Below are 17933 nucleotides of genomic sequence, written 5' to 3'. Positions count from 1 at the left end.
GGCAACGGATTCCACAATGTTGTTTTAGTACCAATTTTAGTTTAATGACTCTTGGACGTGCCAGTGAAGATCTGGGCATTCATTACCACAGATGCATTTGGTGTGTAGAAAGCATTTGAGAGCTAATACCCACAGACCAAAGTGCACCTGTGAGATCATCCTAAGTTATTTTGGACTGAGAGGCCAGCGGCAAAGACAGAAGTAGACATGTTCCAATTAAAGTCATCTCTGATGTGGACAGAAATATGGTATTATTTATTCTAAGAAAATTTTTTTTTAAAGATGGAACTGTGATCACAGTGAGTTGTAGATGTTTGAGGACCTCAGGGGAGAAGGAGGTCCTTGGGAGCAAAAGAGTAAGAGCTGTGAATTAGAACAACTCAGGTGACTTCTGGGGCTGATTGTAGTGATGAGGAAGAGTCAGGGAATACTGACTGTCTGCCAGTGATGAGGCCAGTCACACAGGAAAAGTGTTGTTCCACATTCAGGAGAAATGGGGAGTTTATTCACAGAATGAGTAAGGACTTCACTGTCTTTAGATGTAAATCCCTACAAATCCCTAAATGGAACCTTCTACCACAGGAGGTATAAAGGCTGGGTCATACTTTTCCAAAGACAAACACATCGCTAATGATATGTATGTAATTTCTTTATTTATTCTGATATCCAAAGGGCCTTTCACAGAAAACTATGAAACCGGGTAAGAAAAGCACATTCCTAAAGGACTGAGGCTGTTACTCAGCTGTATAGTGCTTGCCTAGTATAGCATTCCAGAGGTCCTGGGTTCCATGCCAGCAATGCCAGCCAAACAAAACAATTAAAAAGTACACACCTAGTCCAATTTTACTAACTAGATAAGAGGTGAGGAAGTGAATTTCTAGGATGAAGTAATGGCAGTATGGGCGCTGTGGACATCCAAGCAGAGGAGGAGCCATCTTCAATATGCTAATGAACAATAAAGAAGATGACAGAGATTGGTTCACTGTGCTTCAAACTGAGTTCACTAAGAAGCAAGGATAACTGACAGAGAGCTCAAGCAGAAACACACAGACAAGAATTAAGAAGCAAAATCTCTAAAGGGAGACAGGTTTAGAGTGAGACACAACACCAATTGATGGATTTTCAGAAAGTTTTACATTTAGTTTAGGCACAGATGTGTCTGTAACCAGTATTTAAGAAGTCTCTCAATGGTGGGTTATGGTAGAGTTCTTTGTCCCACTGCAATAGCTGAAAGGTGAAGAAAACCTGGATTAGACAATCCATTGTAGTATCTACTGATGAGGTGTCTCTCTCACTGAGCACTCTGCATTCTGTCATCTCATCAACTCTTGAGCAAATGGAAAATAAAATGTCTCCATAAAATTCATTGTGATCCTAGGAGGTAGCTGCTAGATATTGGGTGCTAAAGGGCTGAACATTGAAGAGCACCAAGTTTGATGTTCAGTGTGTATCAAGGAGTCCAGGGATAGAATGGCAGGACTCACAGTTCAAAGGGACCTCAGACACTTTCATGGAAGCAGACCTAAGGGGCGAAGTCACTTCTGCAAGAGATTCTTTCCTCCCTTAGAGGGGACACCTGGAAACGGTGGTTGGGAAGCTTGGTCTAGGAAGCCCTGCACACTGCATTGGTATGGTACTGCCATGCACTGGCCTATCTTGCTGGACCAGAAGAAACTCGAAGGCTCCTAGTCAAGCAACATCAAAATGTCTGAGGTCCGCTGGACAACAGAATGAGGAGGGAGGACATATAAAAAGAGGTGGCACACAAGTGCTCAGCTTGGGAGACAGTGACTCCCTCTGCCCCCTGTGATCTCCCAGGAAACAAGAAGTCCGTGTTGCCACACTGCCAGCAGCCACCCATCAGAGGAGGGAGGAGGATGGTGCATTCCATTGCATGGCCCACAGAGACATTCTGAAACTTGGTGCATGTATTTCTTTTGTGTGGATAAAGATGAAATTTAGACCAGGATATGATCCAGGCCATAATACTTACCATCTCACCGGCTGTGGCCAAGCAGAAACTATTGGTTGGTTCTCTAGTAGACAAGCTGCCATTTTCCTAGTGTTTCTGCTTTAAGTAGTGATGCTTCAAAAAGAATTCCCTCATGCTAAGGTGCAAACCATCTGATCCGTTAACAGCTCAGATGTTAAAGTTCTTCCTAGATTCTTAAGACTCAACTATAGTATCGAGTGTCTCTGGAGTTCCAAAGTAAAGGAACAGTTAAGTTCAGAGGGCTTGCAGGGAACAGCTAGGCTTCTTTTTGTTTATACCAAAAAGACAATATACATTCAGGACATTTTCAATGGCAATGAAGGTACCATACCTGTGATGATGGTAAGGATGGTGGTGGTGGTGGTGGTGGTAGTGGTGGTGGTTGTTGTGGGAGGAGGGATAGTTGTGGGGGGATCTGGATAAAAAAAAAAAGGAAAATCAAACCCACAATGCTGAACACAACAATGATCAGTAATGACAAACAGAGGCATGGAGACACTGAGATGTTTGTTGGATGGCTTTCCTCTTTACACCACCAAGCTCCTTCTCAGAAATGTACATCTGAAACTATACCTAAATCCTTAGTGGGAAGAGCTAAGAAAAGAAGAAAAGCTTTCTTATTCATGAAGTGAATTAGAAATGAAATGAGAAATAGAAAAGTGAGAAACAAAACAAAACAAAAAACAACTAAACGCTCGATACCCCTGGCCCGGCCAGATCTTATAGGCAAGGCTAAGTCACCTGGGTGCCAAGAAAGCACAATGGCTGTCCTTCCTTTCTGCTTTACAGATGGGAAGAAAGAGGAAAAGGAGCTGCTGCATTTCAATGGCTTGTATCAGTCAAGAATGAACATGGCACTGCACACATGCTCCCTGCAAATGCTAACTTCATTATTCTCCATTAATACATCCCAGCAGGAAGGAAAACCACTTCTGTATCTATAATAAGTACAAAGAAGAGAGAATGTCACCATGGACTGAGTACCAAGTTCCAGGCAAGTGAGATTTTACTGAGATGTTATTTTTTAAAAGTCAATAATTTTTACACGTTATAAATATTAATAAGTTGCCTTTGCTCATGTTAAAAGCTTGACCTAAGTGGACCACAATGATAAAAATGAAAGGCCATTTTCCATCTTGTAAACAAGCGAGCTAAATATAAATGAGGTTTGACCCTCAAAACCAGGAGCCTGATAGGAAGCCTCTGTCTAGTACTTGATACACTGTATCTTCTATCATCTCAAAAATTATTTGGGGATACAGAAAGGGCAAAAAAAAAAAAAAAATCTTAGACCAGATGATCAAACTGAATATGTTAAATTGTCAGCAAGACTTTGAACTAAGCAATCATTCTGCTATAATAGAGCATAAGACGATTTGAAGGCTTTTGATTTTAAATTTTATCTAAAGCACGTCAAGTTTTTCTCCCTGACACATCTGGTGTCCTTTTATCTTCAAGTGAGCTCTCGGATTGTCTAATTAATACATCAAAACTTTAATTATATACTGCACCTTTACTGGGTTTGGCACAACTTCCTGGAAGTTGATGGATGACTCTTTTGGTGCTTGGCTGCAAAGCCTGCATAAAATGATGCCTATCATTGATCAATAATCAAAGCCTTTCATTTTCTTCACAAACTGCTTCCCTCACACAATCATATTTGTATGAACTCGATAAGGAAGAACCAACAGCAAATGGTTCTGCTATATGACAGACTTCTCCTTGAAGATGTGGAAATAAGCAAATTAAATTGTTGTTTAATGTAGCCTCCAACAAATCAAGAAAAGGATTCCATGCAAAATCTCATTGTAAGAAGTTGAAACGATGACATTTAAATTTTAAATTACCTTTTTAAAAGAACAGGTTAAGAAATGACTGAGTATCATTCCAGTCTTGCCCTTTGGTGTGTTTTATGGAAGCCACAGGTAAGGAAGTGTTTTTGTGACTGGGCAACTTATTTGAACACAGGTATACCAATACAGGTGTCACCTCAGAGATAGATCAACTGGATTCCCTGAGACCTTAGCCAGCACCCAAGACACTGCCTCCTTTTGTAACAAGTAAACCGTGTCCAGAGAGTACCTCCTGCCCATCCAGGGGCCAAGAAATGTGGTTTTCCTGTTTGTTTCAATTACAGTATTGCCTCTAACAGCAATATTGCTACTTGGAAGACTTGCCCTGCTATGTTCTAATGCTATTTTCATACCCATTTCTAAATGCATGTGACATGTGCAAGATGGTAAGAATGAGTGTGAATGTGATCGAAGATATGATTCTCAACCAAAAGGCAGACAAGATGAACAAGGGGATAATTGCCAGGGAGAGGCCACAGTCCCTCTCATTATGTAAGAAAATGGCACATGTTCAGTGATCTCCATCACTGCTAGGCAAATCTTGTCCTTCACATCTGGTTCTGGAAACCTTGAATGAATCAGATTTCATTATCGGGTGAAACATCCTTGCTGAGGTCATTTTCAGTAAGAAGGGCAGCACAAGGCCACTATTTAAGAAGCCAGGGAGCTGGGGTGCAGCTCATCAGCGTGCTCACCCAGCATGCCAGAGGTCCTGAAAGCAACACACAGCATTACAACAAGCATAGGTAGAAACGCAAAGAGCTGAAGCTAATGAGCTGTGCTTGCAACATGGATGCTAGAAGAACAAGCTCAACTGGATCTTGGGGTTCTAACCAGCCAGATGCTTCAAGTAGAGAATTTACTTCCAGAGAATTAAGTATTTCAGAAGTGTATTAACTTTAGGTTCACAGAGCACTTCAATGCTGTAATATCATAGTATTTTGCTTTGAAAAGACTATCTGTCCATCCCTGCCCAAATTATTAGACTGTTTTGTTAATAGACCAGCAATACTTTGGTTTAGAATGCTAGCATGCTATTCCAATGGTGCTACTAACAGGGACCAAGAGACAGAATCCCTAGGAGGCTGGAGGGATCGTCTTGGATCAGAGATACACTTGTATACAGGTATGTTTGTTAAATAGGTGATACTTGGTTTTGAAATAGTACAGTGAGGTCCAGGCGGCTAATTTGAAAAGGCCAGTCTTATTTTGGAGGGGCTTGGTCTCTTGAAAAGCTGTGAGAATAAGGGGCCCTGCAAAGAATAACTTTGCAGTGGGCTTTGGCATCACAAGCAATCTGGGGACCGTGTGAACTAGGCCACACTGTATAATCTTTCTGAGCTTCACTTTATCATATGCCAAGTGGGATGAAAAATATGCACAGATCATGGTGTTACTGTGGAGATTAGATGAGGTCATGTTATAAAATTGTCAGTGTCGGGAACAGCATGAAGGGATCTCAACATATGCTGGTTATAAGCTAATTTTCCAAATTATGCAAATATGTTTGCCCAACAAGGCCTCAAAATGTTTTTCCTTTTGAGATGTAGGAATAGTACTGTACTGTAAGTTGAACTGTTTTTCCAGATAATTTAGGCATCTGAGTGCATCACAGACTGGGAGAAAGCAGATGAAGTCCGTAAGAAGAGTTATACAGATGTGTATAAACCTGGGCACCAATGACAGAGAAACTCCCATCAGGCTTAGACCTTAGGGTGGAAGAGGTACATGCAGAAGCACAGAGAGGAATGTATCTTCCATCCCAGCCAAATAGTGCAGCACAGCAGTTTTGCAAATTGCCGGCTAAAAGCGGGCTCCCTTTCTCACAGACAGAAATCTGTACACTTCCTCAACGGCTGAGAAGAACAGTAACTGTGTATGAACCACTAATAAAACTTGGAAGTGTGCAGAGAGAGCAAACTCCAGACACTTAAGTACGGGGATTGGATAGGATCTTTCAAGTCTGTGTTGTGCTAAGGCAGTGGTTCTCAACCCCCTAGGGGTCACATACCAGATACCTCGTGTATCAGATATTTACATTACGATTCACAACTGTAATATTACAGTTATGAAGTAGCAACAAAATAATTTTATGGTTGGGGGTTACCACAACATGAGAAACTATATTACAGGGTCCCAGCATTAGGAAAGTTGAGAACCACTGTGCTAGGGGGAAAAAAACAAAAACCAAAACAAAAAATTTCAAGTATAGGCAAAGGATTATAACTTCATATCCATATAAGTATGGTATAAAGGATGGTTCTCCGTTCAAAGATACCTCTCCTTTCTTCCTTCATAAGGGGGATGCCCAGGTTCTCAGACAGTACATGTAAATATTATTCCATATGTATAATTTATGTCTTTGCCTATATTCACATTTATGTAATTTAACTTGGATTGTTTACAAAGCTAACATGAAGGCAGAAATATGGCCCCCATATTCAAATATTTATAATATTAGGATTTTGCCTTTGCTTCTGTTTACTCATTATGTGTTAGGCCAGTGTATGACTTTTTCTTGGTATAAAATGAAGACTTCAATTGGAGAGAAGATATTCAATTTGATGGCATAAAACTATAAAGGGAGGGTTCTTCTCAACTTAATAGAGCATATTCACAATACATAAAATCAACAGCAAGATAGAAGTGGAAAACACCTGGCATACATATCTGTTGAATCCAAAATGAAATTCATGATAATATTCTTTAATAACCTGTAGAAAGATATTGATTAAGAAAACATAACATTTTTAAAAATTGACATTTGTGTCTAAAACAGAAGGTGTAGATAGTCTCTTCAACTACCCAGTGAGTGGTTACTCGCTTGCAAAGTCTTCTGGATTTAATAGCTTCATGTTGAAAATAAGAAAGCACTGCTCATCAAAGCAGGAGAAAGGCTATACCAGGCATCATAGGGGGAAAAAAGAAACCTACTGGGAATAAACTTTCTGAGCTGAACGCCACTAATTGGAAAGGTTGAATTTTTCTGACATTACTTCTAACATAATCTCCATGGCCTGTGCCTGAGGACAGCCTTTCTCCTCAGCACAACTAGAGACTGTGATCTTGTGGGAAACCCCCACAATTAGAGGAAAGAAGAACAGTCACTGTTGGGCCACCCAGGTAGGGACCACTGGGGTCCACCTGAGGCCAGACTTCTTTAAGTTTCTGAAGGACACCAACTGTTTTTGTTTTGTTTTGTTTTCAACTTGACCAAAGGCTTTGGGGGTGAAGCCCAGGCAGCAGCTACATGCAGAGGAGAGAGGAGGTGAGGCTCTATCTTCTCACGTACCGTATACATACAGCATATAGTCCGAATGAGCTTTCCCCACTATGTTGGAAGCCTCACAGCGGTAAGTACCGTTATCTGTTTTGTTTAGGTTATTGATGAACAGGTTTGGCCCGGATAGTACGGCATGTTGAGGCATTTCATCATCGACTCTCACCCAAGTTACCATCACAGGCCTGCAGAGGGAAGAAGGTAAGAAGGACAAGTCACAGGGCCATTCCCTTCTATAGCATCTGTATTCACTTTCTCACCCATGCAGCAAACAAATCCCATGCAGGGTGATGCAGATAACTGGACCCCCTGGAGAGATGTAAAGTCCATAGAGTTGAGACTATGCAACTGCTGAACATATGTTTGCAATAGAGTCAGGTATTGAGAAGCTTTCAAGACTTGATGTAAGCAGGTGTCTTAAAATTTCCAATTAATCTTTAGTTAGTCAGCAAAAAAGCCAATGTGCAAAACTCACATGCCCCACTGTATGGTTTCATACTAACTCAGGCAGGGCCGAACTCACCCATTGTTAATCATCTTATTAATTAGAGAAGGGGAGGGAGCAAGATCATGGCTAGTGGTACATGCATCAATCCAACGGTTACTAACACACCAAATGTTTGCTTGCTCAGAAGACACTTGTGAATTTTAAGTGGACTCTAACACCAGGACAGCACTCTCTGTCTCCCTCCCTTTCTCTGGTGGGCACTGCACATGCTAGCCCTACTGCTAGGCTATATCCTTGGCCTTCTTTTATTACTGTTTGCCCTCAAGGTTGCCTTAGCTTGTGTAGAAATTAGTATGTAGACCAGGCTGCCCTCGAAACTGCAGTGAATCTCCTGACCCTGCTTCTAGAGCAGCTGGGATTACAGGCCCGTGCCATTGGCCTTAGTTTGAACAGAGCTTTGTTTTGATCTGTTCAGAAAAATCCTTTGATTCTGGAAAGATATGATCTATTCCTCCCCACTTAGCTTGACTCCCCCCACCTGAGATGCCATGCAGCCCTGTCCACCTACTCTCTCTGCCCCTGACCAGTAACTAGCACTCCATATTGGCTCCTCTAAGCCCAGATATAGCTGAACCTGCCCCGTGAGTACATTTGGTTCTTGGATTAATGATGAAAGAGTACATCTAAAAGTAGACTCTCTAGATCCAACAAGGGAACTGGCTTATCAAAAACAAGTTTTCGTGATTTAAAATACCACACATATCTTAGGCTAGCCATTAAGGATTTGGCAAGATGCTCTGGAGAAAAGAATGCATACACACCAAGCGTCGTTCACTCACTGAACTTTAAACCTGTGTTCTTCAAGGTGCCTCTTTCATCTCCCTACAAAACCAAGGGCAAATCTAGAATGTTTGAAGATTGTCTCTTGCGTGAGGGGTGTGATTCCAGAGACAGAACCCAGAGCCTGGTAAGTGCACTTACCCCAACTTATATGCTTAGTTCCCAGTTTTTATTTGACAAGAGGGATGCTACTGGTTTGAACACATAAGCAATTTTCTCTCAGTGCCTATCCTACCTCTAGGAGCAGTGACATGGGCAGAGAACCAGGGATAAATGAGGAATGGATACTCAAGTTAGGCCTGTCAAGTAGCATTCCAGTGTTCAAATGGGATGTGAAGTTACAATTTTCTTTAATTACACATGGGCTTGTCATCAGAAAGCGGTAAATTATTTAAAAGTTGGTACTGCATATGTCCTCTTTGTAGGCAGTGGAAAATGGGGCTGCCTGGCAATCAGACCTCACATCCTGCTGCTTGACAGCTGAAACAATCAGTGGGGGTAAGCACTGAGAATTTTCACAACATTTAATGGCAAGTTAAATTACCATTTTTATTGTATACAATTTCTTGAGAAAATAAATAGGTAATATGCAAGGAGGGATAGCTGCAGAGTAATGCCTGCTTGCTCACACAGCCACAAGCCCTTCCCAGTTTGAGAGGAACAAACAAAAATGTCCTGAAGCAAACATGTCATTTACTGTCCCTGTGGCACATGCAATTGAACACAGTACCTTCTTCAGGAGAAAAAAAATTACAGAAACAAAATATAGGTTAGCAGGCCAAACAGCTGATGTGGTAGAATATAGGTGCTGCAAACAGTCAAAGGCCCCTGAGAAGTGATTCTCCTTCGTCCATGGGATTCTTTGGGAGACAAGGAAAGCTTCTAATTAGGGCATAAATAAGTGTATAAAAGGATCAAAGTCTTTTTGAAGGGTTTAAAAGAGAAAAAGACTGCTCGGCCAAAGCTGGGATCAAATAACCACAGGCACCAGAGAAAACTCCAAACAGTGGTTCTCTTCTGCTCCATCCTCCACCAAAGGTTATCTCTATAATTCTCCCTCCTTACGCAGAGGGAATGCTCTAGGCCACGAGTAAAGGAGAGCAGAAGTGACCAACGGAACTAGCCATAGCCAGGCTCCCCTCTGAAACAGTGCACTCTTGGTTCCTCGGCCGTCACAGGCTGAATTTTCTCTGAGGATATGAAGGGAAACTCTGTTAAGATGCTCCAAGGTCTTTATATGAAATCATGAAAATGCTGCTTACCCAAATCCCTGAGGGGAAAAAAAAGAAATCATGCCACAGGGACAGCAGAAGGAGCTCACTGCTGTTTTTCTGGACCTAAAAGTTTGAGTGACCTTAATCCCAACTTGATCTGTCTTTCCACTTAATGAGTGCATGAATTGGGATTTTTCACACCTTAAAAATATTTTGTTTTACTAGAAAGATGAAAGGCTCTCTTGTTCACTAAGTAGACTGTGAGATATTTGCAGCAGCATAGCCTCAAGGCTTGTTTGCCATGTTAGTGGCTGCTCTTTTGACTCACACTGGACTACTGTGCAGGAGTAAACAGAGCCTCTCCATCACACTCCTCAGCAACACGAGACTCTGTCAGCCCTCCTGTCCTCCTAGGCAAAATAGTCACGTTCCCTTTGAGGAGAGTCCTAAATCTCTCCTCACTAAAAAAGCTGCCTTTCAGTTGAGAACTCCACCTTTCTTGGAAGCAAATTCTTTCGACTACATCTGGTTCTAAACTCTGTGTATTACAGTTTAGAAAGCCATCTTCTAGCTATGGCAAGAACACGTCTGTCTGTAGACATTCTACTGCATATTTTGATTTTGGTACATTGATATTTTAAATGATTTTTATTTGTGTGTATGCATGTGTGTCTTTGTATGTGCCCATGTATATGTGGGTACAGAAGAGAGTGTTGGATCTCCTGCAGCCAGTGGGATATGCCTTTTGTGAGCAGCATGATTGGGTGCTGGGACTCAAACTTAGATCCTCTACACTAGCACTAAGGACTCTTAACTGCTGAGCCATCTTTCCAGCCCAAGTATGTTGAAATATAATGTAAGAGAAAATAGCCCTGACCAGCCTGTTAATGCCAATACAGCAGAATTCACCAGAATTTCAGTTTTAGCTGGCATTTGCCTCCCAATCCTGACCATTAAGAATCATAGATATTTATTTCCTGTCATTGAATATTCTTCATTTTCTGAAAAATCACCCATCCTTTTTACAGCTGGAGACAGGTGACAGGCCAATGAGTTGTGAATGCATATCTTCATGTTGTGACATTTACCGCTCATGACCCTCTGCCAACCTTGGTCTTCAGAACTTACTGGGGCTTCCCGATGGCTTCACAAGTTAGCTCAAGTGCATCCCCTTCCCGGGTGAGGCCTTGTAGAGGGTAGGTCATCTGGATATGCACTTGCGGTTTATCTGTGTGACAACACAAAGTGCGATGTTTAGCAAAGGATGCACCAGGCAGATCAGACCGGCATACTACCACAGACCCCACAATGCCAGCACTTACTCTGTCCCCACCCGTGTGCTTTCGGCAACATCCTTCTAATTAGTTAGTAATCCTGGCATTTGTTCAAATTAAATTGACTAATAACTCTAAGGAGTGAACCCTGAATAGATAAGAGATTCATAAGCCAACTGTGCCACATCAAACAATTTCTGTGAAACACATTTTGTTACATTGAAGTTTATCTCTAAACTCAGTCAAGCTAAGGGAAACTCATTTGCCTTCATGCTGAGGTGAAGCTGCAGATTTGTGGTGCTCAGAATTGATACATTTTATCATAGATCACAGATTACCATGTGACAATGTGTTTTGACACTGCATATTAATAAGTTGTCTCTTCTATGCTCTTGCTATCAAATTGTTTCCTGAATTCCACTCAAACAGAGATGGGTGGCCCCAAATGAATCCATCCTGGCATAAACACAGAGGAAAGAGAATTGACATTCACAAAGAGCCTACTCTCTGAGGATCCATTACCCACAGTGGAATAAGCAAAGGTTTTAAGGATGACAACTTTGGTACCCATAGAATGATGTAGCTACTTGAAGGTCTCAGAGATAACACAATGCCAGACAGGCCTGTAGAACAGAATGCATTAGAGTTCTGATTCTGAAGTACATTTCTTAATGGCAGTCCATAATTAAAGCTGAGTATACCTTTCTAATACAATTGTGCATTCAGGAAAGTGACATAGATATTTTTATTTCCAACAGTGGTTCAGAACTGTGACTGCTAGTGAGATGGTGTGTGGGTATCAGAGATGAATGATGGGGGTTCAGGGAATAGGGAGGGAAGCAGAAGTAGTTAGAATCAACATGGCTAGATAAAAAAAAAAAAAAAAAAAACATTTATAAATAGAACCTGAGTGGAATCAGATATTTTCCAGTGCTTTTCATTTAATTCTGTGGCTCTGTAAATATATATTTCTGGAAATGGACCTGAGAGTAATAAGTGTGAGAGGGCAAGACATCAGTTGGCTGAAAGGTCAAAACAATTACCTTAGTTTTACCTTCCCACACAATCACATCACCTAAACAATAGCCCCTTGGCCTTTTGCAAGTAGTGGTGAGGTCATTAGTATTCCTCCTATAGAATAAGAGAGAAGACAGAAATATGGCTGGGCTCTACCAATCTCACTGCTCATGAACCTATGGCCACTGCACAGGGAAGTCATCACCTGGGACAGCTGTTGCCAGATGATATTTTAGTCTTGATCCCATCACATACCTTTTGCTATGTCACTAAGAACCCAAGATACTAAGGTCCTTTTAAGAGAGCTCCCTTGAACAGCCAGTAGTGTACACTGACCACTGGGAATTGGTAGTGCTTTCTAAAGAACAATGTTACTTGTCAGAGGACATAAAGATGATAAAAGCTCCAGATGGGCACTGCAAGTAACACTGTCTCTTTCTTGGCCTTTACTGGAAAAGTAAAATGGTAAGAAATGTTATTAAAGAAAGGTAAACATATTTGCATGGAATAAACAGGGTGACCTTGAACTAGCACTGGCTCCTGGGCTAAAGCAAGGGCTTCTGGGCACACGCTCTCAGATCATATCTTAGATAAACAGAACCTTGAAGTGCACTGCATATCTATTATGTATGTTACTATTTTTAGTGACATAAGTTTTTCTGCCTGACATACAGTTATTTGATGAACTCTAATTTTTAAAAGGACAAACAGAAACGAATGTGAAGTCATGACACATAGATAACAAAAGGCCTGTCTGCTAATTCACCCTCAGAAACCAGACAGTACCCAGGAACTCTTGCTTAGGGGACTTTTGACTTAGATGGAGAGCCCTGAATCTAGAGAGCAACTTAACGTTTCCTTATAGGTTGATGTTTATGCACTTGGACCTCAGCCTACTCATTAAGGAGAACAGAATGGCTGCTCATCTGCACTTGCTACCTGTGATTGCCAAAGCATCTTTGTTGGTCTCTTGGTCTGCATTTGCTAGTTTGTGCCTACTGTGTGCTTGCTGGTCTTTCTTTCTGGTCTGTAGTTGCTGGTCTAGTCTTGGTGGTCTGTATGCAAAATTCTGTTGTTTCTCTCCTCCTTGTAATTTACAAGCAAACAAGAGGAGAGTATTTTAAGGACAGTACACTCTTTGTTTAACATCCGTTAATGATTTGACAGCATGGCTTCTTTAGTACCACTGAGTTTGTTTTAGTTAAACATTTTTTAACATGTTCCCAATGAGCCGTTTACCAGTTGTCAATCACACAATGAAATACAGAACAATAAGTAAAGGACTTGCCATAGCTAAAATTTGTATTTTAAGCCACAGAAGGTACACTTCCAGTTTTTTCATAACTGATTTTCTTAATTTATGGTCCAGGCCCCAGAAGAAGCTTCTACCATGTTATGTTTGGACACAGTTGCCACAGTTACCTTAATGGCTAGCAAGAAAAGCGCACATCAATATTGCTTGTATTATATAGAAAAAGGTCCCTTTCCATTGACACATGGAGTATTTATGGGCATATTATCTGGCCATGGGAAGCTGAACTATCTTCATACCCTATAAACCAAACAGAAGGCCTGAGCACTAAGATCTGTCCCCCAAGCAACAAGAAACTTAAAGGCAAAGTTCTTCCCTTTTCTACCCCCTTACTGGGGAACTTAAGAATCTTCAACAAGTCAGACAGAAACATGAGGATTCCAGTGATGGCTTAAGAAGTCAGGGACATCAAATGTCCCCAGAAAAGACCCTGGCTACTATAGTAATATGTCGAATTATCAAACCATCCAGATGGCTAATTGAAGAGCCAAAGCTCATCATTTATATTTTAATTATGTTCATAAATCAAATGTTATAACTCACCAAATCTTTTCTGAAACAGACTAAGACTCTAAGATTTATCTTTAAGTAATGAGGTAAAGCCTCGTACATTTTCTGGGGTATCATTTTACGCCTTGGTTGGTGTCATCAGGTACAAGGCTAAAAGCCAGATGACACTTTCTACCCAAGTGCAATAACTGTCCGGCAACATATCACTCAGAATGGCTTAATGTCATTATAAAATGGAACTGCTATCTAAAAATAAGAGAAACAGTTAGGCCTGTGCACTTAAGCAGCATTGCACTTATAGAGATGGCACCAACAACAACCAATAGATTAGGAGGAATGATCTGAGGTTTTCATAACACACTGTAATCTTTAAAAAAAAAAAAACCTCTAAAGTACAGTTAGCAAGACTGCTACAGCAGACAAAATTTGTTCATTAGTCAAAGTTGCACAGAGGGTTAAATACTAGGAGGCCATAGGGCACACTATAGTAGTAACCAATTAAAAAAATAATTTTAGGAAGACATTCTGATTTGATGAGACATTCCTTAAATGTACTTTTCTCTGTCTATAAAGGAGGAAATATAAAAGGAAACTCTTAAAGAGGTCTGAACGGCTTGCTGGCAGATTACAATTGATTTCATGCCAGTCTGACCTTGCACTACGTTCTATGATCTCCTTAGAAGATGAAACTCAAGATTCTGGAACCTGTATGCCAATTTCCTATGCAAATGAAGATGTGCAGGCTCTTCTCTGAAGCCTGACCATAGCACATCAGGTCTGTGATTTTGCCCTCACCACCCGTCCCCAGCACACACACACACTTTTGCCTAGAATGCTATCTTTCCCATGTGGCAGAGAACAAAAGAACTGAGACCAGAGGGAGTGTCTTGATACCCTGGCAGGAGATCTATTATCCCAGGGGCACCTGCAATTTTCCTCTTTTTCTGAGAAGCTCTAAATCAGGGCATGCTGACACCAAATATTCTTTGACATGGCTACCACAACCAGCCCCAAGGTCTTTGCATGAAAATTTCTACCTATCACTATAAGGGCTTGAGTGCTAATCTCCAAGTTCCTTGCTTCATTTTCATCCAATGTTCAGAAACACACTGGGTGTGGGATTTGATGCCTGTGGATCAAGGGCTCAAGTCTCTCCCTAACCCTCGCCAACCTGTCTCCCTAAGGGCGACAGTCGTACCACTACTACCAAAGTGGCTAGGATAGGGTCTGGGTCAGGCCCTGTGCACTGGAGCTTGGAGGAAGTGGTGACTGAAGAGTTTGTCAATCATGGAGGATTACTGCAGTTTGGAGGAGAACAACAATGCAAAGATTAACCTGAGATTTGGTTTGTGTTAGAAGCTGTTTGAGCTCAAGGCACAAATCAGCCCCTACAATACAGATGTCTAAACTGCTGGGGGAAGACAGCTTTGTAACGAGAAGAGGGCAACATAGGGCGCACAGGAGGCAGCACACACCTGGCTGGAGCCACAGAGCTCCCAGAAGGAAAAAAAAAAGGCCAGCTTGTAGAGTGCTTGCTTTTCTATTGTCCTAAGACATTAGTGACTAATTTTCCTGGCTGGTTGTTTGCTCTCAAGGTGAAAGGACCTCCTACACGTGTGGTATGAATTGCAGCACTTAAATTATACTCCCAGCCACTGGGAGGCTGAGACAGGAGGATTTCCATGAGTCAGCCTGGGTTACAGAGTAAGTTCTAGGAAAGCCTGAGTTATTGAGTGAGACATCTGCCTCAAAACAAACAAAAAGGAAAGGGAGAGAAAGGACAGGTTAAAAACAATCAATTACACTTGTTGAGGAGGGATGGGTTATCAGAGGAGATTAAGGCGGGGGGGGGGGACGACTAAACAACCTTGCTAGGGGCACCAGACAATGACACTTCCTCCTGTAGAGGCACTACACATTTTGTGGATGTTAAAATTATTGCTCACCAAACAGGATCAATTTTTATTCCATGCCCCTGAGAAACAGTTCTGTTGGCAAAAGGGTCCATATTCACAGAATGCTTCCCACAACTGTGAAGAAAGCTTCAGGATCAGTATTACTGAAGAGGGGTTTTCCTTTGCTTGGTTTTTAACACAGCAGATAGGTGTTTTGCCTGCATGAATGTCTGTGTACCACACATGCCTAGTGCCAATAAAAGGACACAGACCTCCTGGAGCTAGAGTTACAGATGGTTGTGGGCTGTCATGTGAGTGCAAGGAACCAAACTCAGGTCCCCTGGAAGAGCACCCAGTGCTTTTAACCACTGAACTACCTCTCCAGCCATCTTGTCTTGTTTTTAAGCCCCAGGCAAGTAACTACAAAAGTGGCAGGGCTTGGAGCATAGTAGACATTTATATTAGAAGTACTGGTATTCATATTAGAAGTGAATAAAAACGGAGGAAAATCAGAAAGTCAAGAAGAATTAGGTCTGTCCTAGCTCTACCACAGACTAAAATAATAATAACAAATGCAAATGCACAAGTCCATCTTAGCCCTCAAAATAAGATAAATCTGTGGATGCATTGGTCTGTTTGTTTTGAAGGTCAAGCCAGCTTCCCAAATTTGAGGATCAGCCCAGGTATTCTGACTGCTGAACCTGCATTTCATGGCACAGTTGGTTACCTGGCATTTCTGGCATCTTTGGAAACACCAGAAAGGATTTTGTTTGACTATTCTTTTTAAATTTTACAGGCCAGTGTCACAATCACTCAACCTTCCACAGACTCAGAATGTGACCCTGAGCTAAAAACCATTAAGCAGAGTGTACATAGGAGACTAACTTCACTCTCTAAGTACTGGATCTGCACACCAGACTACAGCTCAGTGACAGCAGCACTGGTTTACCTGTAGGGCAGAACTACAGAAAGGCAAAGGCCTTTGCCCCAAGGATCACTCTCGCCTAGCCCAAGCCTACCTGTTTTGGTTCTATGGGCTGTATTACCACCCACAGTCCACAGTAATCTTTAGGAACTAGGACCTGCCCTGCTCTGGACTTACATAAAGAATGCTAGGTTACAAATTGTGCTTCGGCCAGGGGTCTCTCTGCCTTGATTATTTCTCATAAAGACTAATAATCACTGAAATAGCCTTTCTGAAACCCCACACACTGATACATACATTGGATTCTGTTGGACTCATGGCCTAGAGACCATCTGAAAGCACAGCTGCTCTCACTTTAAAAATACAACCGGAATTAACCTGGGAGGGTGGTGAGGAGCCCAGCAGCTGCTATGGGAAGTTTTATCCCCCAGTCCAAACAGGAGAGATTTCCCAATTTCCAGGTTTTTCATACCTCGTCACCACAGGGCTCTATCAATATCACAGAAACATTCATTTTGTCAAAGATAAAGAACAGATTCTGATCATCTCCTCAATGCCCAATTTTCCTCCCGTTGAAGGAACCACCTACCCTTCTCTAGACCTTGGATGGATGAGAATATGGATTTATAAAATACCCGGCCACATCTAGTCAATAAAACTCATTTTGAGAACCATGCCCATGTACACAATTAACTGTCAGGTGATAATCTGGGCGGAGGAGGTGCGCCAATATCGGTTTCTGGAGGCTTTGTTTCATTTTCCCCTTTAGATTCAGCTCTTAATTTGTTTCTCTCTTTTTACAAAAAATGGACAAAATGAGGATGTCTTGCAAAACAAGAGCAAGAGTGTGATGGGGGAGATGAAAGCCATGCAGCAGTAATTCCAGCTCACGCTCTCCCGCATCCAAAGCAAGGCTTTCTTTCCTTCTGCACGGCACTCTAAATTCCACACTGTGGGTCACAGCTTCCCTTTGAATTCTCAGCTTATGTCGCTACGTGTTGCCACCTTGATGCTATTTAGACAGCTTTCTTTTAGCACACAGACAGCGAACTGGTCCCGTTTAAACAGGCCGTTATTTGATAGGAGTGCATTCCTTCAGATCTGAAGCTGTACTGAACGTTGTTACAACTGTATCACACTCTGTTCTAATCAACCGTGCTGTAAATCCGGGTAGCACACTCACAAGGCATTTGCAAGATGGTGAAGAAAAAATAAAGCACAGGAAGACTTTAGGGTCATATAGCTCAGCATATTTAAAAGGCACAACTGTTCTCTGTGTAACATCTAAGAAAGTAGAGCTCTAAGTTCTACCTTGCTAAGGTAATTATTTTCTGTTTTAAACATTTAGCTGCATGCTGCTGTACCCTTGCTG

General features: G+C 41.7%; 1 protein-coding gene across 6 annotated transcripts in view; it reads right to left on the bottom strand.

The window, feature by feature from the left end:
• Window positions 1–17933, bottom strand: part of Cadm1 (cell adhesion molecule 1) — a 322638-nt gene that overhangs the window by 31780 nt on the left and 272925 nt on the right. For 3 of the 6 annotated variants that reach the window (XM_060373186.1, XM_060373190.1, XM_060373199.1), the window contains exons 6-8: window positions 10757–10856; window positions 7139–7311; window positions 2325–2408 (exon numbers count right to left, since the gene is read on the bottom strand). In XM_060373186.1, the coding sequence (XP_060229169.1) occupies window positions 2325–2408; window positions 7139–7311; window positions 10757–10856 (357 nt within the window). The remainder of the gene's footprint in view (window positions 1–2324; window positions 2409–7138; window positions 7312–10756; window positions 10857–17933) is intronic. The other 3 variants (XM_060373195.1, XM_060373202.1, XM_060373204.1) reach the window with 1 other exon arrangement.

The sequence above is a fragment of the Meriones unguiculatus genome, chromosome 1 (assembly GCF_030254825.1).
Source record: "Meriones unguiculatus strain TT.TT164.6M chromosome 1, Bangor_MerUng_6.1, whole genome shotgun sequence".
Classification (NCBI taxonomy): domain Eukaryota; kingdom Metazoa; phylum Chordata; class Mammalia; order Rodentia; family Muridae; genus Meriones; species Meriones unguiculatus.
This window is presented reverse-complemented; position numbering and strand designations above follow the sequence as displayed.